At 42.4% G+C, this 25941-nt stretch overlaps 1 protein-coding gene across 4 annotated transcripts in view; it reads right to left on the bottom strand.

Moving 5' to 3' along the window:
* Positions 1-3525: 3525 nt before the first annotated feature.
* LOC117395481 (myocyte-specific enhancer factor 2D homolog) overlaps positions 3526-25941 on the bottom strand; it is a 41952-nt gene continuing 19536 nt past the window's right edge. Inside the window, exons 4-12 of one of the 4 annotated variants that reach the window (XM_059006231.1) lie at positions 21019-21156; positions 14681-14873; positions 13868-13924; positions 11030-11208; positions 10150-10170; positions 8294-8417; positions 7208-7382; positions 6325-6375; positions 3526-3959 (exon numbers count right to left, since the gene is read on the bottom strand). In XM_059006231.1, coding sequence (XP_058862214.1) covers positions 3572-3959; positions 6325-6375; positions 7208-7382; positions 8294-8417; positions 10150-10170; positions 11030-11208; positions 13868-13924; positions 14681-14873; positions 21019-21156 — 1326 coding nt within the window. In that variant the 3' untranslated portion in view covers positions 3526-3571. The remainder of the gene's footprint in view (positions 3960-6324; positions 6376-7207; positions 7383-8293; positions 8418-10149; positions 10171-11029; positions 11209-13867; positions 13925-14680; positions 14874-21018; positions 21157-25941) is intronic. The other 3 variants (XM_059006233.1, XM_059006232.1, XM_059006234.1) reach the window with 3 other exon arrangements.

Below are 25941 nucleotides of genomic sequence, written 5' to 3'. Positions count from 1 at the left end.
TGCATCTCTAGGGTGTCTCTAAGGTTGTGCAACGAACACTTTTTTTGCTCAAGAAATCTCAAGTAATTCCTGGATAAAAGGATTGTAGAACAAAAATAAATAAATAAAAAAAATTGCTCCCCACTATTTCCCTGTAACAAATATAACACCCACCAAAAACCACAGAGTCTTAGAAACCGAACCTGCAAGGCAGACCTGATGAGGATGGAACGGGCACTGATCACCACAACAGGCCTGTGTTCTGTACTGCTGTCTTGGGACGGCTGTCTAGCAAGCAAAGTGCCAGCTTCCAAAGACACGGCCCTCCTGAATTCTGTCACCTTTTTTTTTTAAGATCAGGCGGGTTATATTTTGCTTTCCAAGATCTGATCGTCTCCTGCAAAATGCAGACGGAACCGCCCACGCACCCACAAAAAAAAAAAAAAAAGTGTGGCCAGCCTGTTTTCTAAAACAGCGGATTGAATTACGTTTCCCAGCTCTCGGTTGAAGCGTCCTGTGCCACTTCCTGGCTAATCTAAGTGTTACGAGCGAAGGCCAAAGTCCAATGCGTGGCTTCAGACTTTTGAAATGTATCGCACAGATTTAGATGCATGACACATTTTTGGATATATACAAATGCCATGCTATAGGAAATGTATGAACGCTTTGAATATATATTTAAATACGCATGTGAAAGAAAAAGTTCATGTAACCCTGAGGTTAATTTTAGATTCAAACCCAAGCCCAGGTTTAGAAAAGCTGCCACACTTTTTTTTTTTTTTTAAAACTGATGATTTTTCTAAAGCATCAAGCATCAAGCACTGACCCGTTTGGAAGCAGTATCCCTTAGTTTTTTGTTTTTTTTTTAAGCCTGAGACGCACAAAAGGAGTCTGAGAAAAGAACGACCCAGTTCAGAGCGCTGCCACTGGATCAGTGCTCTCAAAACTCTTAAAACTCCCTCACTCAAAAGCAAACTACAAAAACGCACGCACGCACAAAGAATTTAAACACCCGTCTCTTCTTTTCATTTTTGTTTGTTTGGTTTTATATGTTTTTTCTGGAAACGTGCAGCCATTTAGCACTTCAGCAGAAACGAATCTGAATTTTCTGAACTTTTACTGCATTTTTCACAGTATGTCAGGAACGTGTTTTAAACAACCAGCGGACGCAACTCTATCTATCTCTATATCTGTATCTATATCTATCTATCTATCTATCTCTATCTGTATCTATATCTTTATATATATATATATATATATATACACCTATCTTTATATATATATATATATATCTATCTATCTATCTATCTATCTATCTATCGATCTCTCTCTCTCTCTCTCTCTCTATATATATATATATATACACACCTATCTATCTATCTATCTATCTATCTATCAATCTATCTATCTCTTACAATACAGGTATCTGTCCTGTCATACAACAGATCACCTTGACCTAGATTCACAGTAACACTGTGTAGCTTGATCCGATTTAGCAGGGCTACAGAAAAGAGGCTTCATTAGCTCCATCAGAAACTCGTACAAAAAAAAAAAAAGGAAGTAGGTCACCACAACCTAGTTTCCGAGACCCTCAAGACCACGTGCCGAGGAACCAGACCATCCAGATCCCATCGGAATGAGATCCACAGATCTGAAACCTCAAACTGCACCAAGGACAGAGAGAGGGAGGGGGAGAGGGAGGGGGGGAGAGAGGTAGGGAGAGAGAGAGAGAGAGAGAGAGAGAGAGAGAGAGAGGGGGAGGGAGGGAGGGGGAGAGAGAGGGAGGGAGGGGTAGAGACGGAGAGGGAGGGAGGGAGGGAGGGAGAGGGGGAGAGGGGGGGAGGGAGAAGGGTAGAGACGGAGAGAGGGAGAGGATGGAGAGGGGGAGTGGGGGAGAGGGAGAGAGGGAGGGGGGGGGAGAGAGGGAGGGAGCAGGCTGCTGTTCACACATCTGTGCTGGGGTTTGCTGGCTGGTAAAAGCAAATGATGGCTTAGTTCAGTTTGCCATTTTAAAAGCCCTGGAGAACACGCTGGAAATGAGACTGATCTGCATTTGCTGTTGCTGCCTGTGTTCAGTTGCAAATTTCTTTTCAAAGCACAAAATGATTTTTTTTCAGTTCAGTATGTTAGCCTGGTTCATTCGTCAGCAGGGGCACTGCGCGCAAACGCAGGCCGCCGTGCAGCCATAAAAGATCAAATCACGCTGAAGTTCCCGCGGTACTGCAGACAAAAAAAAAACAAACAGTGAGAATAGCGCCCCCTGGTTGCAGAAAGACAGCAGGTGAACAAAACCAAAGCGCTCGCCTGTTTCTTAAGAGTTCTGCCTCCTGAGTTACTGTCGAGAGTTTATGGGTTAATAATAAACCTCTTAGAAACTAAATGTCCCGGATTTTTGGCTAACAATTCCTGATTTCTTTTAAACAATTTAAAAACAGAAAACAACAAAAAAAAGGGATACTGCTTCCTTCAGCTGACAGAAAACCTGCTTATAGAGCATCAAAAAAAACGTATCACTATTATAACGCATTTCAAAAAAACATAAGGTATATAAAATGATGGACATCGACGAAATGTTTTTGGTTTCTTTTTAAATGGCTCGATCATTCACCCTTGACCAGGTCACCCTTGAGTGACTATGACTGAAGCATATGCGCTTAATCACCTAATTAGTGAGACAGTTGATTGGACGCTGGATATGGAGCGATTTCAGCTGCTGAGTTGCAATCTTGAATAAAAGCAAAAAAAACAATATGCCACGTCTGTCAAGAGAGCAGCGCCTTCGTGCGATCGGCATGTTGGAGTCTGGACTAGGGCAGCGTGCTGTGGCTCGCCGTCTTGGGTGCTCACACAGCCAGCGATTTCAAACCTGGCGAGACGGTATAACCAGACACACTCTGTCAATGACAGAGCCACCAACCGGGAGACCAAGAGTCACAACACCTGCCCGAGATCGACAGATCATTCTGCAGCGTCTTCGTGATGTCAACTGTTAATCAGCACTGTGTTAATCAGGCTGTGTGGTCCAGTGGTTAAAGAAAAGGGCTTGTAACCAGGAGGTCCCCGGTTCAAATCCCACCTCAGCCACTGACTCATTGTGTGACTCTGAGCAAGTCACTTAACCTCCTTGTGCTCCGTCTTTCGGGTGAGATGTAATTGTAAGTGACTCTGCAGCTGATACATAGTTCACACACCCTATACTCTGTAAGTCGCCTTGGATAAAGGCGTCTGCTAAATAAACCAATAATAATAATAATAATAATAATAATAACAATAATAATAATAGCACAATAAAAAGTCACTGCACCTGCTCTAAAACAGTTTGTCATTTTGCGATCACATCTAGTGAATTTTATCCAAATATAAGTGATACGTTTCTTTTGATGCTCAAATATAAGTGATAAGTTTCTTTTGATGCTCAGTGTATGTATATATATATATATATATATATATATATATATATATATATATATATATATATATATATATATATATAAATCATGATTTTAAATTCAGGCAGTTTCAGGGTTCAGTACCCCGCCCACCCCGCCCCTCCTGCCTCCTCCCCTCTCTCTCTCTCTCCACGGCTGGGTGGTTATGTCACCCAGGTATCCATCCTCATCCGCTTCACGTTTCCGTTGTCCTGCTCTGGATCCCCAGCCGGCCTCAGAAGCCCCAGACTCGAGTTGAAGTCTTGCTGCTGCTGCTGCTGCTGCCGGCGATGCTGCTGAAGCTGCTGCTGCTGCTGCTGGGCAGGGTCGTCGCGGTCGCTGCCCTCGTACGAGCTGCCGTTGCTGCTCAGGCTGTTGACCGGGGAGTGGCCGGTGGGCTCCAAGCGCACGGAGCCTGGGTAAGGGGTCCCGGACGCGGAGGAGCACGGGGTGCTGCGGTCCCGGTTGGGGGATGCTGGCTCGGATTTGATGCTGATGTTGGGGCTGGTGTTGACCGACAGAGTGTTGTTCTGTGGTAAGTGTCCGCTCGGCCTGTAGGGGGGGAGGGAGAGAGCGAGAAAATAAATTTAAAAAAAAGAAAGGAAGAGAAGAGAAGGGGCGTGAGGTGCTGATGATCGCAACTACTGCAGTTACCGGAGTCTTACTGACGCTTTCAAACATTTTGGGGATTTTTGCTAGCATGCGGTTTAGCGCTCTCTCACACAGACTCCCCCCCCCTCCTCAAGGTCTCTCCCAGCCTCCCTCATCCTCTCCCACCATCGCTTGCTCTCCCAGGCTCTTGCAGCCCCTCTCACTGGCCCAGAAACACGCAGCTGTGGGCGGACTGGAATGTGGTGGAGCCAAGCCCCATAGCAGGTCAAACCACATAGCGCGCACACACACAGAGACACACGCATGAGTCACACACACACACACACACACACAAACACACACACACACACACACGAGTCACACACAAACACACAGACACACACACCTCGTAGTCTCACACACACACACACACACACACACACACACACACACACACACGAGTCACACACAAACACACAGACACACACACCTCGTTGTCACACACACAAAAACACAGACACACACACACACACCTCGTAGTCTCACACACACACACACACACACACACACACAGGCACTTCTTCAGAAGCTGACCGCAGTACTCTTTCAAAGTCACTGTACTCCAGACAGCTGGAGTTACTGGAGGCGGAATTAACACTGTACTGCCAAACATTGCTTTCTAGAAGCAATCAAATTATATATATATATATATATATATATTTTTTTTTTTTTTTACTGTGATGTGATTTTCAGAATGGTTAATGCGTTGCCGGGTTCAGGATTGAGCATTTTATTTAAAGTAACAATGACAGCCTGAAAAAACAAGCCTTTGTTAACACACATTGTTTGGTAAGATCAATCAGTCCGCATGCATTGTAGCTGGCAGCAATTCATACAGACTGATGCCACATACAGCCGTGTGCACATGTATTACAAACACCCCATCGCTTCTGTAGTTCTGATTTGCTGTGCGTATGAAATCAAAACCACTGCGACTGAAAATCTGGGAAAAAATATTAAAAAATAGGCAAATTAGTAGCGATGGTCTAATTGAATGGATGCCTTTAATCGGCCACCCATGCAATTCATTTAAAACAGTAAAGAGAAAAGGAGCACAGAGCCACACACGGTAAAACGCAGGAGACTTTTTAGAAGTGGTTTAAGACGCCTGATTAAAGCACAGAGCGGTCTGACATTTTCACACACGGGTGTGTTTCTATATCCCTGATTACTGAGCGGAGATTGAAATTCTCACACCCTGAGGTTTCCATTCAGGCGGGTGTATAAAGGATATCAATGATTGCGATGTTCCAATAGATTTGCACACTGCTGTATGCTCATTATTAATCAGATTCCTTGTTAAAACAAAAAAAAAAAAAAACGTGAACCCCATTTACAGCTTATTGCAGTCATTTGTAGCACATTTATCAAAAAGCATGACCTTTTTTTTTTTTGCTGTCCAGATTTTATTATCCTTGAGTTTGCACAACCCCCACAGTAAACTGCGTGGCGCACAGATGACATCCTGTTCCTTGCAAAACTGGAAGTGAAATTTACAAAGCTGTGGCTGGAAAAACAGGCTTTTAGGGGGGGTGGGGGGTGTGTGACAAAAAGATCAAAACGAAAATGCTGTTGGGCTGAGGCGAGGCATTCAGAAAGTGTTTGTCAAATACTTTTGATCGCACCGTTAAGGTCAGCGGGCTAGACCTCCGGCGCTTTTTGTAAAGGTCCCCTTTTATGTTAGGTAGCCCCCGTCATTTATCTAAAAGATTACTCCCCGGGTCAGTTTGTACCACCCTTTTCTGAACGTTTCTCCATACCCATTTCGTACAGCAACGATATTATAGGGGACAGCCAGCCAGGGCTCAGAAGAGGGAGGTCATGCTGGACTAGCCTGGGGGACTTTCAAGGATGTTACAGCTCAGGTAGATGACTGGAAACGGCGATATCATTGATTTAGATTTTCAAAAAAGCCTTTGATAAAAGTCTGACGTGAAAGACTTCTACGTCAGTTGTGTAAAGGATATAAAAACATATCAAATCTTGGGAGGTGTTTTTATGAATTTTATGAATAGGTCTCGCAGGTATTAGAAAACAAACAAACATTTATGTTACAGTAAGTTTGAACTGGATAGACATTTTCAAACAGGATATCTGGACCAAGATTAGGTGAAAGGACTTTCTCTCTGGTTTTTTTTTAAGCCTTAGTCCCCCCCCCCCCAGCTCTCCATCTAGTTGGGCTGTAATTGAAATGCAAGGCTTGTATTGATTTATACAACAGGACACTTCTACAAAGCCATGGAAAGATGTAAAAACTATACAGTACCGGTAGAAACAGTGTTCCCTGCCAAAGAGTACGTTTGATTGTGATGTCATACTGTTGAGAAAAATGACGTACATCAAATATACATCAAAAAGAGGCCCATGCCTGTTCTATAAATTCTCTATATATAGATATTATACATAAATATATATATATATATATATATATATATATATATACACACACACACACACACACTGTCATTGTACAGGTTATAATTAAAGAAGTAGGAGAGAGACAGGGAGGGAGGGAGAGTGCGCCACAAATTAGCACTGTTTTGAAGACAGACAGACTCTGATTTGAACACACACACACACACAAAGATACAACAGACATATTTTACAACGCTGTCAAACAGATCAAATAGACTGATGCAACAGACAGATGTATTTCTAAATATAAAGGCAGGTTGGAAGACAGATAAATCAATATATATATATATATATATATATATATATATATATATATATATATATATATATATATATATGTGCACACATACAGATAGGTAGTTAGACAGATGGAGAGATATAGATCGAGATTTTAACAACAACAAATAATATTATTAGACTGTTTATCAGAATGCTGAGCAGCTAGCTTCAAACAACGAAGACAAATCAACACTGAACTCCCACAAATCCTTTTTTTTTTTTTACCCCGCAGCTGCTGAAAACCAATTGCCACACAAAGCATCAGAAAGCAAAACAAAAAACACACGCTGAATTTCGTGAACGCGGACCACGACGGACTTAAAAAACAGAGGAGACTCCCCCAGGCAAGACAGAGCATGCTCTCAGCGGACAGAAAGCCACGGAGTCTCAGCCTGCCGGCAGCGTGCAGTGCAGTGCAGTTCTGCTCTGCACAGGGCAGGGGGCGCTGTACTTACACCAGGTTGCTAAGCGACGCCAGGCTGAGCTGCTGTTGCTGTTGCTGCTGCTGCTGCTGCTGCTGCTGGTGCTGCTGCTGCTGTTGCTGCCATATGGGCAGGTTGCCTAGCGACAGGCCGCCTGGCGAGGTGAAAGCCTGGAGGGCGGATATGTCAGCACTCGTTAACTGATAGTCTGAGGGAGAGAGAGCGGGAGAGAGGGAGAGAGAGAAAGAAGGGTCATTCATTGTAGCAATATCAATAATAATAATAATAATAATAATAATAATAATAATAATATTGCAGTTTGATCCATTCCTGGTTTCACTAGGAGTTTAATAATCAGACACACCTGAGCTTGTTAGCTAGACACACTGGGGCTGATCAAGCTGGTAGCAGTAAAACCTGGACTGGGTGACACTGCTGTGTAATAGGAGTCTGATTTCTATCCCTCAGGAGGCTTGCAATGTATGATAAAAGTTTTGTGAAGATGGACCCCAGGGCCAAAAGGGGGCGCTAGAGCCTCAGCCGGAAACTGCAAATTTGACCCAACGTGTATATTTTTTAATTCCTTTAGCGGATTAACTTCACTCCAGGTTGAGATTTACTAAGAATTTAGTCAAAGGCTGTTTAGCAGATGGATCTTGTGGGGTATATAATGTATTATAGGAGGCTGTGTGGTCCAGTGGTTAAAGAAAAGGGCTTGTAACCAGGAGGTCCCCGGTTCAAATCCCACCTCAGCCACTGACTCATTGTGTGACCCTGAAGCAAATCACTTAACCTCCTTGTGCTCCGTCTTTCGGTGTGAGACGTAGTTGTAAATGACTTTGCAGCTGATGCATAGTTCACACACCCTAGTCTCTGTAAGTCGCCTTGGATAAAGGCGTCTGCTAAATAAACAAATAATAATGTAAAAGACAGCGAGCATACTGACGTTTTGAACATTTCCCCTAACACATTTCCCGACCGGACAACTACTGAAGCTGTGGATGTCTGATATTATTTAGGCGAGCTTTGCAGTCATTTAAAGCAGATAGGGGTAGTTTTGTTTGTCTCTAAGAACTGGTATGGCCCTCTTAGCTAAGAGAGGCTTTTTTTGTTCCTTACCTGTGTATGCTGTGGGCATGGCAGAAAAGGGTAGGCCCTGCGTCAGGAGACTGGGTGTTGCCACGGAAACCACGGGCGTGGTCAAGGGCTGCGCAGCCTGAGAGATTCCAAGCCGCTGAGCGTTCTGGGAAAGAGAGAGGCAGGAGAAGGTCATGGGTAGGGGAACTCCAACAGAACGCAGCAAGCCTTTTTGTCAGAAAAAAAAACATCTTTAGAAACTGTCAAACAAAAACATCACGTCACAACGAGACTTCTTACTGAGCCGCACGTCCAAAGACCTGGCTCCAGCCTTTAACCAACTCCTACCTTTCAAAAGGAGACAAAACATCTGTCGATTTAACAAAACTAGAAGCCAGCGACTAAGTTTATCTATCTATCTATCTATCTAAAGGCATAATACCACAGTAGTGACATCAAAAAGTGACAATTCCTCTAGAGGAAAATATACTTGAACTTTGACCCATTCGACTCCTCGAGACTTTCAATTCAAACACAAAATGACTCGTTTTCAATCACTTGACAACACCCACAGTGCAGAAATGTTCATTAATGATCAACAAAATGAGAGAAAAAAAAAAAGATGTAAAGCTGGTACATTCGTATCTCAGAGAAACTGGAGAAACGGGTAACGACACGGAACGTCTGTACAGCACTGAAACACGACGTTTAAAAAAAACCCAACTATACTGCTGAACCTCGTCTTCTTTAATATCAGCATCACAAGGGTATCCGTGGATTATCAAAAATAAGAGATGGGCCTCTTCAGTGAGTTACAGGAAAACAATTCCATCTCGGGTTTCTGTGACAGTTTAGAAATTACTCAAACGGTCTGTTTTGTGATCAGGACGGAGCACAAGGAGGTGAAGTGACTTACTCAGGGTCACACACACACACACACACACACGCACACACAGGGAGTCAGTGGCTGAGCTGGGATTGAACTGGGAACCTCCTGGTATCAAGCCCCTTTCTCTAATTGCAGGACCCCCATATACTTGTCAGGGGCTAGTGTATGTTTCAAAACACAAAATAAACGATCATTCAACACCAGATTATTGTGGCTCAAAATGTTTCTCAAGAACCAGAGGCTCAAGCACAACCCACATGCAGGTACCCCGTTTCTCCAAGTCATTCAAAAACAACACAATGGGGGAGGGATTCCAGCCTGGCTCCTCCTACTGCTCTTTCGGGATTGGTCGAGAGGGGTTCCAACTCATTAATAATGGATTTGGGGGGTGGGTTTTATTTTCTGATCTGGGGCAATGGGTTCCGATCCACAAACATGTAACTCATTATTAACAAGCAAGTTATTTTTTTTTTGTTTAATGAATTAATTAAAGGTTTTGTTAATGATGAAACCTTTCTAAACTGCTGTGTTAAAAACGATCTGAACAGTTCCCTGATAATAATAAACTTCAATCAATTTTCAGCTGGTATGGAGACTTATTATTATTATTATTATTATTATTATTATTATTATTATTATTATTATTATTATTAAAGTTGTTTAATAAACGATACACAATTCACTTCTTGCAGTATTTTTCTCCCCAGCTGAAAAGCTGAATTGCGCCAAGCGCCTGGCTAAATTAAACCATTTCGAAAAATAAAATGTGTTTTTATTCCCCCAACACACACACACACACACACAAAATCCAGTGGGGTATTCAAATTACAATTACATAACTGTACAATTATGTGATCCAAACAGCAGCAGATCTAATTATCACCTCTGTTTAAATGAAAGCAGGGCCCTGCATTGTGTTCTGACATTGTTATAAGCAGCAGCCTCTTACATCACAGACCACGCAGTTAACGCTGCACTCCGAGCACAGAACCAATGCAGACACACTCACCATTTCCAGATCCTCCTCTGTCTGCATGAAGAAAACAGGAGGGCAAAAAAAAAAAACGGTCATTACATTTACTATTTTGTTTTATTATATCCTACTTCATTTATTATTATTAAAATTTAGCAGATGCTTTTCTCCAAAGCGACTTGCAGAGACTAGGGGGGGGTGAACTATGCATCATCAACAACTGCTGCTGCTGCTGCTGCTGCAGAGTCACTTCCAATAGGAGCTTGTTTGTTTTACGTCTCATCCGAAGGACGGAGCACAAGGAGGTTCAGTGACTTGCTCAGGGTCACACACACACACACACACACACACACACACACACACACACACACACACACACACACACACAGGGAGTCAGTGGTTGAGCCGGGATGTGAACCTCCTGGTAACAAGCCCCTTTCTCTAACCGCTGGTCCACCAAGCCTCCACTGTACTTAATACATAAATACATGTAGACAGGGGCTGGCTCTGTCAAACAGAGCCGTGTTAATAGTTTAAAGCAGAGGGAACATGAAGCCACTTTGCAGCTTGAAAGTTGGGTTTCAGGAGACTGTGGGTTTCAGGCCACTGCGCGGCACACCAGGCAGGGAGACTTGGGGGGGTTTGATACAGCAAACCTCAAACTAGGTCTCCCGGGGGTCTCCTGGAACCAGCTTTCAAGCCGCTGTTCCTGAAAAAGTTGGTTTTGTGTTCCCTCGGCTTTACACCCCTACTCAAAAAGGCATGCATTACAAACAGAAACCTGTTCGCAACTAATGCGTCCAGGAAACTGGAGGTCAAAACCAAGAAGGAAACGTTATAAACGGATCACTGTAGTCAGAGTTAGAGGGCTGAAGGAAGGGGAACAGTGGGGGTCTTAACCCTGGAATGGGCTTACCAGCTGCAGGAGTCCTTTATTCTGGGAGGTGATCACCCTGAGGTCTGGTTTGCGAGCGCTGATGCCCATCTGAACACTGGGAGGGGGCGGAGACTTTGCCGGGACTACTTTCCCCAAGCTGTTGCCGTTGGATACGGAGAGAAGACCCGGAGAGGCCCGAGCACTCATGTACCCGTTTCCTAGGAGACGGAAAGAGATACAAAAAATATGTAAAAAAGCGATGCGGAGCACGAAAAACCAACAACAGGGGTGTGAAAACGTACTGGACGGGTCGTCCGCATTGTCAGTTTCCTCCTCGCGATGCTGGAGTCGCTCTCTCAAACGCGTGTTTCAGAAAAAACCGTTTGAACGACAAGCGCACGACTCCTCGTGCGTACCAGAAGGGGTTAAATATAGAAAATTAAAAAAGGGCGCCGTCCTTTTTTCCCCCCCAGAGCAAAAAAAAAAAAAAAAAAAAGTCACAACGGTTTAAGGAGAAGTTTATTGCAGTTTGTGTAACGTTAAAACTGTTTGGATTATTCCCTTAACAAGCAGCACTTGTTTAAAAAAAAAACAAAAAACTGGTCTTTCACGTTTGAATGAACTTAAAACAACAACAAAAAGTCATTATTTTCATTGAAGCTCAACGACACACACAGAAGGGAGGGGGCGGGACTTTTTGTTCTCACAGCAAATTGAAAATCTGTCTCTGCGTTTCGCCTGCTTGCTCTCCTTCCCGTCTGCCGAGCGAAACAAGCTCTCTCTGGCGACGGCAGACTGTGTGCCTCTCTTAGTAAATTCAGAGGGAAAGCTAGTTCAAGCAGTTTATAGACACACACTGATGAAGGCTTTAGCCAGCACTGTGGTTTTTTTTCGTACAGATATATTTTACAGCTGGCACGGCACTGTTTTTATTATTATTATTATTATTATTATTATTATTTCTTAGCAGACGCCCTTATCCAGGGCGACTTACAATTGTTACAAGATATCACATTATTTTTACATACAATTACCCATTTATACAGTTGGATTTTTACTGGAGCAATCTAGGTAAAGTACCTTGCTCAAGGGTACAGCAGCAGTGTCCCCCCACCAGGGATTGAACCCACAACCCTCAAGTCAAGAGTCCAGAGCCCTAACCACTACTCCACACTGCTGCTGTTTTTGGTAAGGGGCAGGGAAAATGACTGGCATGAGAAAGAGTGTGCGAGTGTAGCCCCCTTGTCCTGGCATTAAAACATTACAACGCAATACAAACGTAGGTTTTCAGGTTTTCAATTTAAATTAGTTTCAACCTGCCGAATTTCCAGAACAGAGTTCCACAAACGCACAACAGCACAAAGCTGTGGCTCCAGCTGATTGAATCACTCTCTGACGCCCCCGCACTCCTCCCCCCCCCTCTCCACTCTCTCCCTACAACGCTCTCATTTCCTGGCCTGCCTGAAGCATGCGAGGTATGCAGAGTGACGTTCATGCGGACCCCCCCCCCCCCCTCCCCAAGCTCCTGGACTCCAATGAAGCAGCGACAGGCTCCCACAACAGCTGAGAGGGAGTGGTCTGCAACATTGGAGTGCAGACATTAGTTTAGGGCTAATAGACAGACTGGAGTTCATTACAAAATAAGTTAAACGAGTGCATCTGAAGCTGAGGGAACATGAAGCCTCTTTTTCAGGAGCTTGAAAGCTGGTTCCAGGAGACCCCCGGGAGACCTAGTTTGAGGTTTGCTGTATCAAACCCCCCCCAAGTCTCCCTGCCTGGTGTGCTGCGCAGTGGCCTGAAACCTCAGCCACAAAGTGTCTGCACACACATTAATATTCTATTGATTTTTCATTTTATTGCGACGCTTTTTAATAAGGGTCACCAGCAATCAAGGTACCCTGAAGTATAAATGTTTAAATGTGTTTGATGTTTAAAATGTTTCAGAGGGGGAAATAAAACATAATTTAAAGCTGAAGGGATCACGAAGCCAACACTCTGAGGCTTGGAGCTTGGTTTCAGGAGACTGTAGGTTTCAGGTCGCTGCGCGGCACACCAGGCAGGGAGACTTGGGGGGGGGGGAATGTGTGTAAATAAATAGTTTTTGGACAAAAGTTTTGCATCACCTAGAACTTTAAGATTGAGACATAAAAAATAAAAATAAAATAAAAATGTGTATATATATATACAAATCAAAGAAACTGTACAATGACATTGCAAAAAAGGTTAAGGAGGCCACAAACCAAAGACCATGAAGAGCCAGAATTGACGTGAACACAGAAGCAGCTGAGAGATGTGACAGGTGGGGGAGGTGAGCGGAGGGGGAGGGGGGGGGGGGCAGCAGAGGACCTGCTCTTGCCAATCTCTGCGTGACGATGTCCCGATGACTCGCCGGACAGTCCAAGCACCTGTTAACCCAGCAACAGCTGAAGACGGCAAAACTTTGATTTGGCCCAATAGCTCACAATAGGGGGGGTTGGGAAGAGGGGGCGGATTTTAAAGGCACAGGAGTCACTCAGTTTGCACGTATTATTATTATTATTATTATTATTATTATTATTATTATTATTATTATTATTCTTATTATTATTATTAAATTAGTCATTTAGCAGACGCTTTTATTCAGAGAGACTAGGGGGGGGTGAACTATGCATCATCAACAACTGCTGCTGCTGCTGCTGCAGAGTCACTTCCAATAGGACCTCGTTTGTTTTACGTCTCATCCGAAGGGCGGGTGTATTCTGTAGCAGTGAAGAGTTTACTGGCTTGACAGATTGCCGAACCATAAAATCTGGGCAACCAAATCATTTCACAGGCCTCTATACCCGGGTTCTGGGTTTGCGACGATCAGACATATACTTTTCATGGCAGGATACTCACCCACTGGGCTTGGGCACGGTCCGTTTGAATCGTTCAGATCACCACCTAAAAGCGCTCCTAAAATAAAATGAGTAAAAAAAAAACAAAAAACAAATCAGCAAACATTACAGCAGCTAGATTCTGAATTCCTTGCTCTCGTATTTCTTGGTTTTCCTGCATAAGCGATTGCTTTCCACGAGACGTTTTCATGCTAAGCTGCAAACATCTTCAGATAAGTAAGTAGTTTTTTCCCTATTTTTACAGCTGTGGATAAAAGTTTTGCATCACCTAGAATTTTAGGATTCAGAAATTATTACAAAAATTATATATAGATCTCTCTCTCTCTCTCTCTCTCTAAAACCTATACGAACTTAATTTAGATCTTTTATTTAACAACATGTAAATCAAAAGAAACTACAAAATCATATCGCTAATAAAGTCTACCAGAAGGATGCAATCGCAGCAGTACGGTATTTCATGTTAGATTCTTCGAAAATGTCACCGTTTTCAAATGGTCAGTTTTCCGTTAAGAATACAGGAGAAAACTACAAAGCGGTATTCAACTCAGGTGTGCGAAAGGGAGCACGATTTCATCGCAGGTTCGACTTTATGAAGCAAAATGAGTTCATTCTACAGGGTGATGCAAAACTTGCAGCTGTGTACGACACTACACTGTGAAACACTGCCCCCCCATGAAGCGTCCCAGTTGATTATTTGGGATCTGAAGTGCGCTCTCGCGCCTCGCTCTGGGACCTGCCCCTCTGCCCTTGCTGTTAAGACCCTGAGTGCCCTTTCCAGCTGCCCAGGTTCAGTCCGGGGTAGTGCTTTCCTCACCTGCGCTGGCTGGCCTCTGTGGCAGCCCCGGGGACACTGTGTTCCTCTGCAGGGCCGGTTGCTGTGGAGACAGGAGGCGGGGATCCGACAGCGATGACGTCACAAAGGACGTAGTGACCAGGGCACCGCCGGGGTTACTGAACTGTAGTGCGTTCTGATTGGAGATGGAGAAGCTGGGGGGCGGGACTGCAGACTGGAAAGCGGCAGAGGATTGGTTAAAAAAACTAAAACAAAAACTGAAGACACACCCTTTAAGTCCAGGGGTGTCAGACTCCAGTCCTCGAGGGTCTCCTGGTTTTCATTCTCAGTTAACTTAACTGATCTACTTATTTGTTCACTTGGACGTATTTTATAAAAATGCCCTTGATTTCAAGGTAGACGACCTGTGAAACATTTTGAAGCCGGGAGAGAAGCGTTAAATGCGTCCAATGAATCAAATAATTAGACCAGTTTCGTAATTGAGAGATCGGGGGTGGGGGAGGGGGGAACGAAAGCCACAAGACACCGTGGCCCCCCCTCCAGGAGCCGAGTCTGACACCCCTGCTCAAAATGAAACAGCTATGTGAAGCTAAGTCAGGTAGACAAGTGCTTCAGCCCTCATCAGAGCACGAAGGTACTTTAACGTACATGAATAACAACGCATGCTGGGTTTGGGGGTCAGTTCCTGTTTCTCGATTCCAATTCCTTTTTAAAATCAGTTCCCAAATTCCTTCAACAGGAATTCATATTTTAGGAGACATTAATAATTGTTACAATGCGACTGTTCAGCTGCTTCTTTCACTCGAAGCCAGTTCAATTCTAGACGCGCAAACAGCGGCTTCGATTGAAGTCACGCGCTGCCGCTGTTGTGAGAGGCTCGTTTTAACAGAACGCGGCTCCATTGCAATTCTGATCAGCGACGTCCTGGAATTGATTAAAAGGGAACAGGAATTGGGAATTGATTTTAAAATGGGAATTAAAAAACAGGAATTTACCCCGACCCTGAATGCATGAATAACTGCATTCTTTATAGACTTTATCTATTTAAAAAATAAAAAATAAAATAAAAACATAGCTATCTATCTATCTAGATTATATATATATATATATATATATATATATATATATATATATATATATATATATATATATATATATATTTTAGCTCAAAGAGACCAGGGCACCGCCGGGGTTACTGAACTGTAGTGCGTTCTGATTGGAGATGGAGAAGCTGGGGGGCGGGACTGCAGACTGGAAAGCGGCAGAGGATTGGTTAAAAAACTAAAACAAAAACTGAAGACACACCCTTTAAGTCCAGGGGTGTCAGACTCCAGTCCTCACATACATACAGCTAGATAGCTAGATAGCTAGACAGATAGCTATCTCTTTCTATATGCGATTGTAAGTCGCCCTGGATAAGGGCGTCTGCTAAGAAATAAATAATAATAATAATAATAATAATAATAATATATATTCAAATGAATGCATCAATAAACATTAACTTATAAAGTAAAAAAAAAAAATCTATTTCATTTACAGTTAATACAATTAAAAAAAATAACAATGAAATATGCAATATTACATCAAAACATATATATATATATCTTTTAAAAAGGGATAACAATATATTATCAGCATACAACCAGGAAAACTTTAGAACAGATCCAGTCGACATGACACGAACATCAACAAGAACAGTTCAATCAGATGAGACAAAACACACGCGGAGTAAGAAAAGCAGACTGACCGCAGTTTTACAGAACATGTGGAGGGCATTACTAACACGTCACTGCTGCAGAATGTATTGAGAAACACTGCCAGGAATGGAACGATCCCCGTCGCTCCCCCACACTACATACAATCATTATTAAGAATTAGTCACTGAGAGGACGCTTTTATCCAGAGCGACTTACAGAGACTAGGGGGGTGAACTATGCATCATCAACAACTGCTGCTGCTGCTGCTGTTGCAGAGTCACTTCCAATAGGAGCTTGTTTGTTTTACGTCTCATCCGAAGGACGGAGCACAAGGAGGTGAAGTGACTTGCTCAGGGTCGCACACACGCAGCTGAGCTGGGATTAGAACCGGGGACCTCCTGGTAACAAGCCCCCCGTCTTTAACCACGGGACCGACAATATACAATCCTTCTAAACAGTGAGGAGTTTGCAAATCAATACCCTGGCTCCCACATCGCAACACAGAGTTCTCTGTGCGGCATTTTCTGCTCTCCCTTACAGAGCTCTCCGTTACATTTGTTGGCAGCCAGATCCAAATCGCCGGGATCTCTGTATTGAATTTCCTGGCTCTCGGATCCCAGTTGCTGAGCTGTCCATAAGGACTTGGATAGGCTCCACGCTTTCCATCCAGAATGTATTCGAGGATCGTCAGTGTGGGATTTATAGACAGGGGGTACCAAAATGGAAATACAAAAGGTTTCCATGCAACGGGCAGAAACAATGCAACGAGAATGCCTTTGGGAGGATTTTTTTTTTTTAATCACAGGGGTAATACTTCTGCGACATACCTCTGGTGTACAGCTGTGGCCAAATGTTTTGCATCACCTAGAATTTTAAGATTGAAACATAATTTTAAAAAAAGCTACATGAACATAATTTACATGATTTAACATCTTGCAATGAAAGAAACTACAAAACGTAAAAAAAAAAAGAGTCTACCGGAAAGAAGCCATAATAGTAGCACAGTAGTATTTCACATTATATTTCGAAAACGTCACACTTTTCATCAAGTATATGGGGGGGGGGGGGGGGGGGGGGGAACCACATAGAGGGTGTGGAATTCAATATGTTAACAAGGGAACATTATTCAGCAGCTTTCATTGGACTCTATGAAGCTGAGGGAGTTCATTCTATATAGAGGGTGTGGAATTCAATATGTTAACAAGGGAACATTATTCAGCAGCTTTCACTGGACTCTATGAAGCTGAGGGAGTTCATTCTATATAGAGGGGGTGGAATTCAATATGTTAACAAGGGAACATTATTCAGCAGCTTTCATTGGACTCTATGAAGCTGAGGGAGTTCATTCTATATAGAGGGGGTGGAATTCAATATGTTAACAAGGGAACATTATTCAGCAGCTTTCATTGGACTCTATGAAGCTGAGGGAGTTCATTCTATATAGAGGGGGTGGAATTCAATATGTTAACAAGGGAACATTATTCAGCAGTGTTCATTGGACTCTGAAGCAGAATCAGTTCACTCTACAGGGGGATGCAAAACCTTTGGCCAGGGCGGTATGCACTGAAACTGCAGCAGCCCACAGCTGTATCCATACCAACCCATCAGTAGCACTGAGCTATCGGGACTGTGCGGGATCTGTTCCCAGTCCATGGCGTTCTGTTGCTGCTGGCACTGCTGTGGTCGGCTCACGGTTCTGCTAGAGTTTCTTCGAGGTAAATACAGTGGGATTGATAATGGGATCCGAAGCGTTTGTGTTGAGGGCATTGAAAAATCTTTGCAAAAAAATACACAGCAGGTAAGGAATGTTTCAAGGCAAATGCGTCTGATCATATGCAAGTTGCGATGACAGCTGTAAAATTACACACGCCACTAAGACAGGCAACATATATATATATATATATATATATATATATATATATATATATATATATATATATATATAGTTTATATCTTTTTTTTAATCATCCTGAGCTTGTTAGTTCTTTTAAGAACGACAGACCAAGCTATTAACATTACTGTTTTCAACCTGCAAACCAAAACACACGAACACACTTTCCACAGCTCTGGCCAAACGTTTTGCATCACCCTATAGAGAACGAACTAATTTTGCTTCATAAAAACCTGCCAAATATTGTTACATTATTGAATTACAGGACCGAAAAATATAGCAATTTAAAAAAAAAAAAAAACGGACTTGAAATACTACTGTACTAATATTATGGCTTCCTTCCGGTAGCCTTTTTTTTTTTTGTAGTTTCTTGGATTAACATGATGTTAAATAAAAAAATCTAAATTATGTTCATTTTTATTTATTTATTTTTTTTAATTAATGTCTCAATCCTAAAATTCCAGGTGATGCAAAACTTTTGGCCAGAGCTGCAGCCTCTCTACGCCTGCATCGCTGTGGCCATGCCAAGGTTTAGTAAAGTGGAAGAAAAAAATGGATCATCCTTCAGACAGATGTACAATACACAGAAGTAACATGTTAAATAATTCAGAGCTGGATAAATGCCTTTTTTGTGAGATGGGTGGTGTGTGTTTTTTTCAATAGGGTCATCATTCAAAAAGCTAGCTTTGGGGTCAATTCTTTTTTTCAATTCCAATTTCTTTGACAAATTTTTACAATACTTTACAATGTTTCCCTGTGCTTTGCCGTGGTTTTACGGTGGGAAACTTTGATAAAAGGAAATGATTTGTGAATATGGTCCGTACTGACTTTAAAGTGTAAATGTTTTGATTAATAACGGACATGAATTTACATTTCTATGCGGTATTTCAAATATATTACGCACATGAAATATGAGATGATTTTCATGGTGGGTTCTCTGATTAGTTTCTTGCATTGCAAATCAGTTAGAAGTTGAATTGTTTAAATGTGTGCAGCTGTGGCCAAAGTTTTAGCATCACCTAGAATTTTAGGACTGAATTTTAGGGGAAAAAAAAAAACTATACTAACATAATTTAGATCTTTTATTTCACATCATTATTATTATTTGTTTATTTAGCAGACGCCTATATCCAAGGCGACTTACAGAGACTAGGGTGTGTGAACTATGCATCAGCTGCAGAGTCACTTACAACTACGTCTCACTCGAAAGACGGAGCACAAGGAGGTGAAGTGACTTGCTCAGGGTCACACAATGAGTCAGTGGCTGAGGTGGGATTTGAACCGGGGACCTCCTGGTTACAAGCCCCTTTCTTTAACCACTGGACCACACAGCCTCCTAATATCATGTAATAAAAAAAAAAAACTACAAAAAAGGTAAATCGCTCAAAGTCTACCGGAAGGAAGCCATAACAGAAGTAGTATAATATTTCATGTTAGATTTCGAAATGTCAAATTTTTCAATTGTCAGTTTTTCATTAAAAGTATACAGGAAACCACAAAGCAGTGGTGTGTAATTCAACATGCTAACGTCACACTGTTCAGCAAGGTTTTCATTCAACTTTTATGAAGCAAAATGAGTTCATTCCACAGGGCGATGCAAACACTTTTGGCCCTAGCTGCACATTAACTGAAGTTTGAATGCTTAAGAAGTTCTAGTTGGCCCAATTCGACAGCTGCAGAGCGATGACCCATGCGGATTAATTAATGAAAAGAGAAACTTGCTTCCTGAATATTCCACTGCATCCATGTCGCAAATAAATATGCATGTTTCCTCCTGTCTGTGTGACAGCAGGACTCTGGTGCATTGATGGATTTTGGTGCCATCAGTTGCGTTTATTGAATGCTCTACTTTCCCATGCCCTAGAAGTTCCAATCTCAAAATGCTAGAGCGCTTCACATTCCCAATGGCAGATCTTTATTCTTTGTCGTCGGAGCTGAAATGGGTTTCTCACGGTCGCACTGCAGAAACATATTTAGATTCATGCGAATAACTGTGTATATATGTGTGTGTTTTTGTGTGAATAAGATTGTCACTCATAAGAACATAAGAAAGTTTACAAACGAGAGGAGGCCATTCAGCCCATCTTGCTCGTTTGGTTGTTAGTAGCTTATTGATCCCAGAATCTCATCAAGCAGCTTCCTGAAGGATCCCAGGGTGTCAGATTCAACATCTATCTAACTATATTAGGGTTTTAACTGATTCATGATTAGTTGATTAAAATCACACCTGTGGGCTTTGATTGATTAAAAAAATCATATATTTTTAACATAATCATTTTAAAAGGTTGCATTTACCCCAACTTTCATTACTGAGGAGATCCTTGCCCTGCGTTTAGAACAGCAAATTTACACCACATGGCAGTCAATGCAAATTCCTCATATACACTATAAAGAATCACGCATGTGCGTGTGCGTGTTGCGTGTGCGTTGGCGTAAGTTAGGCTGGCTGGCTGGCTGCTTTAGCTGCTCAGGCTCAAAGCTCATGCCTCAGGGTACTCACAGCCAATCTATAACTCTGCATCATTTTATCAAACTCCTCGTCAATTTTTTGATACTTTTCCTGGGTGCCGGGGGTGAGAGAGAACGCCTCTTCCAGATCCGGGCTCTCGCAATCCCGTCGCTCCTTCTTGTTTAAAACCTGCGTAGCGGGTCCCACAAAACAAAACAAAACAAAACAAAACAAAACAAAAAAAAAACGAAAACAAAAACATATAAAAAGACACTGTTAAAATGAGAGAAAGGGATTTTATAAAAAGCCCCGCGGTACTTACTCCGTATCTCTTGAATAAAATGTCCAGGTCCTCGTTGGCTTTGCGGTATTTCTCGTCGTTTAGGGGGCTCTGGTCGATGGAATCATCCCCGTCCGGTTCTGGACTGTCGCAACCGTTAAAACCTTTCTTTCTTAACGTCTGGAATTGAAGCCGGAGATGCACGGAATACTAACTGGTGTCTGGTCATTACAAAACGGAATAATAATAAAACATTCACTATTAGCTTTATTATTTAGTTATTTAGCAGACGCTTGTATCCCCTTACAGAGACTAAGGCGCGGATGAGCTACGCATCATCAACAACTGCTGCTGCTGCTGCTGCAGAGTCACTTCCAATAGGAGCTTGTTTGTTTTAAGTCTCATCTGAAGGACGGAGCACAAGGAGGTTCAGTGACTTGCTTAGGGTCACACACACACACACACACACACACACACACACACACACACACACACACACACGGAGTCAGTGGCTGAGCTGGGATTTGAACCTCCTGGTATCAAGCCCCCTTTCTCTAAACCGCTGGACCAGCGAGCCTCCTGATTTAAATACAGAGTTTAGCGTACTGTATCGGGTTTTCACTGCAGTTTCTTAAGCCTGGAACCTAGTAACAAGCCCCTCCTTTTTTATTTTTTAACAGCTGGACCTAAATAAAGGAAACTAGGCTAAAAGAGTTGTGCAGTGTAGCAGGAGAGAGATCGTGTGATCTCCTTTCAATCCAGCTGGTTAACTTCCAGGTTACATTCTAAATCACCCACCTCAAACCAGGAGCTTGCTTTGTTTGTGTGTGTGCGTGTCTAACGGGACCTGTTAAAATGTTCACCTTTATATATATATATATATATATATATATATATATATGCGTGTTTCAAGTTTTGCATTAATAAATAATCTGACGCAATGTAATTATTAGCGGTCAAGTCTGTAAGAAGAGGAGATTTTTGAGTGTGTGACCGACCTCGTCTCTACCAGCATCCCCGAGCAAACGCTACATGGTTTACATGTCACTGCTATGAACTACTTTCTAACTCTGCAGAGACATTAATATATAACGTGCCTGACGGTCTGCACCTCTTTGGATAAAGCTTTGCTGTGCATGAATGCCTTCAAGAATATATATACTGCTGTTGTACCCTTGAGCGAGGTACTTTACCTAGATTGCTCTAGTGAAAAAACCCAACTGTATAAATTGTATGTAAAAATAATGTATAAAAAATAATGTGATATTATATATATATATATATATATATATATATATATATATATATATATATATATATGCATTGACCTATTAAGTACAAAATAGACTTTATTTAAAAAAATCCTAACACACGCTGTATTGATGTAATTTGATACATTCTAAAATCAATATTTCTTCACTGAATAATAATGTCAATCCTTCATTCTGGTTAGACGCGTTTCCTGTAATCAGAGCAGTGAAATTTCACACCAGCTGTTAAGCTCAACGCGTAGAAAACGAATGCCACTTCACCCACTGGCTAACCCGCTACAGGCAATTACTGTCCCATTGCATAGCAGCTGGGAGCCACTTCCTTCATGTTTAAAAACCAAATTGATACAACACCGGGGAAGGTGAAGGGATGAACTTCAAATGCTTGACAATCCTAGGTCTAGTTATGAAGGCGAACCAACATCAGACAACACCTTCTGTGCTGGAAGTGAGAACTGTTTTAATTTTCAGATGCTTTTTTATTTTTTTAAATAGGGGACCTTTTAAGACCCTGCAGATCATCCCTGCAAACGTCCTTTGAAGATCTCGGTACTCTCTGCAGGACTTTGCTGGCTCTCAGATCCCCTCCCCCCACCTCCAGGACTTGAGTTCCCTCTCTGGAATCTCCTGGCATTAACTTTGCCAGATCTGAGTTCTGAATTCACTCTCAGGAGCACGGACTGTCAGCTAATTCGAGCTAACCCCAACCCTAACTCTAACCCTAACCCGAACCCTAGCTCCAACCCCAACCCTAACCCTAACCCGAACCCTAGCTCCAACCCTAGCTCCAACCCTAACCCTAACCCTAACCCTAACCCGAACCCTAGCTCCAACCCTAACCCTAACCCTAGCTCCAACCCTAACCCTAACCTGAACCCTAGCTCCAACCGTAACTCCAACCCTAACCCTAGCTCCAACCCTAACCCTAACCCTAAACCTAGCTCCAACCCTAACCCTAACCCTAACCCTAGCCCCAACCCTAGCCCTGCTCAAAGATCTCCAGTATTTTCGGTTATCTCTGCGATGCTACACTATGAAACCCTGCCTCCGAGATCACACGCTGTGTGGATGAGTTGCAGTGTGGGACAGGCCAGGCTTTATTGAAGGACTGTACAGCTGAGGCCAAAGGGTTTGCATCACCTAGAGTTTTAGGACTGACGCAATCAAAATATATTATATATGAAAATAATTTAGATCTTTTATTTAACTTCATGTTAAGCAAAGAAACGACAAAATGATATTGTTAATAAAGTCCACCAGAAGGAAGCCACAATGTACAGTAGTATTTCATGTTACATTTCAAAATGTCACAGTTGTGGTCAGTTTTGCCTTAAGCATATTGGTAAAGCGGCGGTGTGCAATTCAATATGTTAACGTGACATTATTCAGCAAGTTTTCATTCGACTTTATGAAGCAACACGAGTTCATCCTATAGGGTGACGCAAACACTTCTGGCCAGAGCTGTGTACAATACCACACTATGGAACACAGCCTCTGAGGTCTCTCAAACTTTTGGCCATAGCTGTAGCTCATTAGGGCAATGCTGTCTGCTTGGCATCACAGAGAGGCTGGCGAGAGTTTAAAAGCCTCCTTTTTTAAAGACTGCTTCTGATTTCCCTGGAGGCTAAACCACTGAATCAAGTTCCAGCCAGAGGAACAGCACAAGGGCAGAATACGATTCAGACGCAGTCTGGGTGGCACGGTGCAAACGACCTTCGTTTCTAAAGTTGAACACAGAGCAACATTTTTCAGGAACAGCAGCTTGAAAGCTGGTTCCAGGAGACCACCGGGTGACCTAGTTTGAGGTTTGCTGTATCAAGTCCCCAAGTCTCCCTGCCTGGTGTGCCGCGCAGCGACCTGAAACCTACAGTCTCCTGAAACCAAGCTCCAAGCCTCAGAGCGGTGGCTTCGTGTTCCCTCGGCTTTACACACTAGCATTGGTAGTTCAGGGTTAGTGCTGTGACCAAACAGCATGGAAATTGAAACAGAATTAAGAGAGACATTTTAGCACACTATCAGTCTGCGTATTTGATTAGCTAAGCTGTGTACAGCGTTGGCCAAAAGTTTTGCATCACCCTGCAGAACAAACTAATTTTGCTTCATAAAGTCGAAATGAAACCTGCTGAATAATGTTAGGTGAACATATTGACTTGCATACCAACGCTTTGTAGTTTTCCTATATACTGAAAGAAAAACTGGCATGAAAACATTTCGAAATCCTAACATGAAATACTTTACTACTATTAAGGCTTTGTTCCAGTAGACTTTTACCAATATCATTGTGTAGTTTCTTTGATTGAATGATTAAAAATTAATTATGTTCACAGGCCTACATATTTATATTAGGGCTGTCAATTAATCTCAGTTAACTTCTGCGATGAACGCGGTTATTCTTTGGGAGATTCATTATTTTAACGCGTGTTAAGTCGCATTGCTGTGTTTTGAGCCTTTCGGCACACCGTACTTCCATCCCGGCCACGTTGGATTGGGTGTCTGAGTGCAGTTATTGTTTGAAACAGAAAGACTTCTGTGCTGTTAAAGTGAGTTCCAGTATTCGCACACAGCACCACACACTTCTACTCTGCTGCGTGCTAAACACATCTTCACTTCTCAAAATACACCAGCAGCAGCTGTTGTGCTACAGACAACAACAAATGAAACCCACCAGTTTCGAAATTCAGGATCGCTGCAAGCCCACGAATCAAGCGAAATATGATTTATTTTTTTATAAAAGTTGCAGCTTTTTTTTTTTTTCCAGCGTAGCATGTAAAGACTACCAATTTTTCTTGTTAGTTTGTAGTTTTTTTGTTTTTTTTTTATGTTCTCTTCACAATGAACAGTTCATTTCCTAGAAATACTTACTCTAGCTACATATTTATAATTTTCTTGAAAAACTAAATTTCAGTCCACAAACCGCATTTAAGAAATAGATCTCCTCCTATTTTATCGTGTTTTCTGATCTCCCTGTGCTGCTGATCAAGCTTGAACCACGTGTTTTATTATGTTGGTTGAATTTCTAAATTAATGCCCCTAGTAAATTTTGCCGACTGTCTCATTGGGTGCGTTTTATTATTATTATTATTATTATTATTATTATTATTATTATTAGTTTATTTAGCAGACGCCTTTATCCAAAGCGACTTACAGAGACTAGGGTGTGTGAACTATGCATCAGCTGCAGAGTCACTTACAACTACTTCTCACCCGAAAGACGGAGCACAAGGAGGTTAAGTGACTTGCTCAGGGTCACAGAGTCAGTGGCTGAGGTGGGATTTGAACCGGGGACTGCCTGGTTACAAGCCCTTTTCTTTAACCACTGGACCACACAGCCTCCTATAAACGAGACACCGCACAGTACCCCAGAGACCCCCGTCTCTCTCGTTCATATTACGCCATAAAAATATTCCTGGGTCCCACTAAACAAAAAAGTGCGCAGGAGGACACTAGCAGTTAAAACACAAACGAAATACTACACGTCAGACTAAAACTAGAAAAAGCACGACAGAGCCTCGGCAGCTCAGCATCTTCTCACAGAAAACAGGGTGTACAGAGACCTGTTGGACAACCTTAAAAAAGAAAACACACTGAGGCAAGTTCAAGCAAGCTCAAACAAGCCAGCATTCTGCCGTTCCTCTGTGCTAAAGCAGAAACAGAAGATAACTGGAGGTAGTTTGTAAATCGTGCCGATTTAAAA

Source organism: Acipenser ruthenus, chromosome 32 (assembly GCF_902713425.1).
Source record: "Acipenser ruthenus chromosome 32, fAciRut3.2 maternal haplotype, whole genome shotgun sequence".
NCBI lineage: Eukaryota > Metazoa > Chordata > Actinopteri > Acipenseriformes > Acipenseridae > Acipenser > Acipenser ruthenus.
Note: the sequence above shows the minus strand (reverse complement) of the source record. Positions and strands in the feature narration are given on the sequence as shown.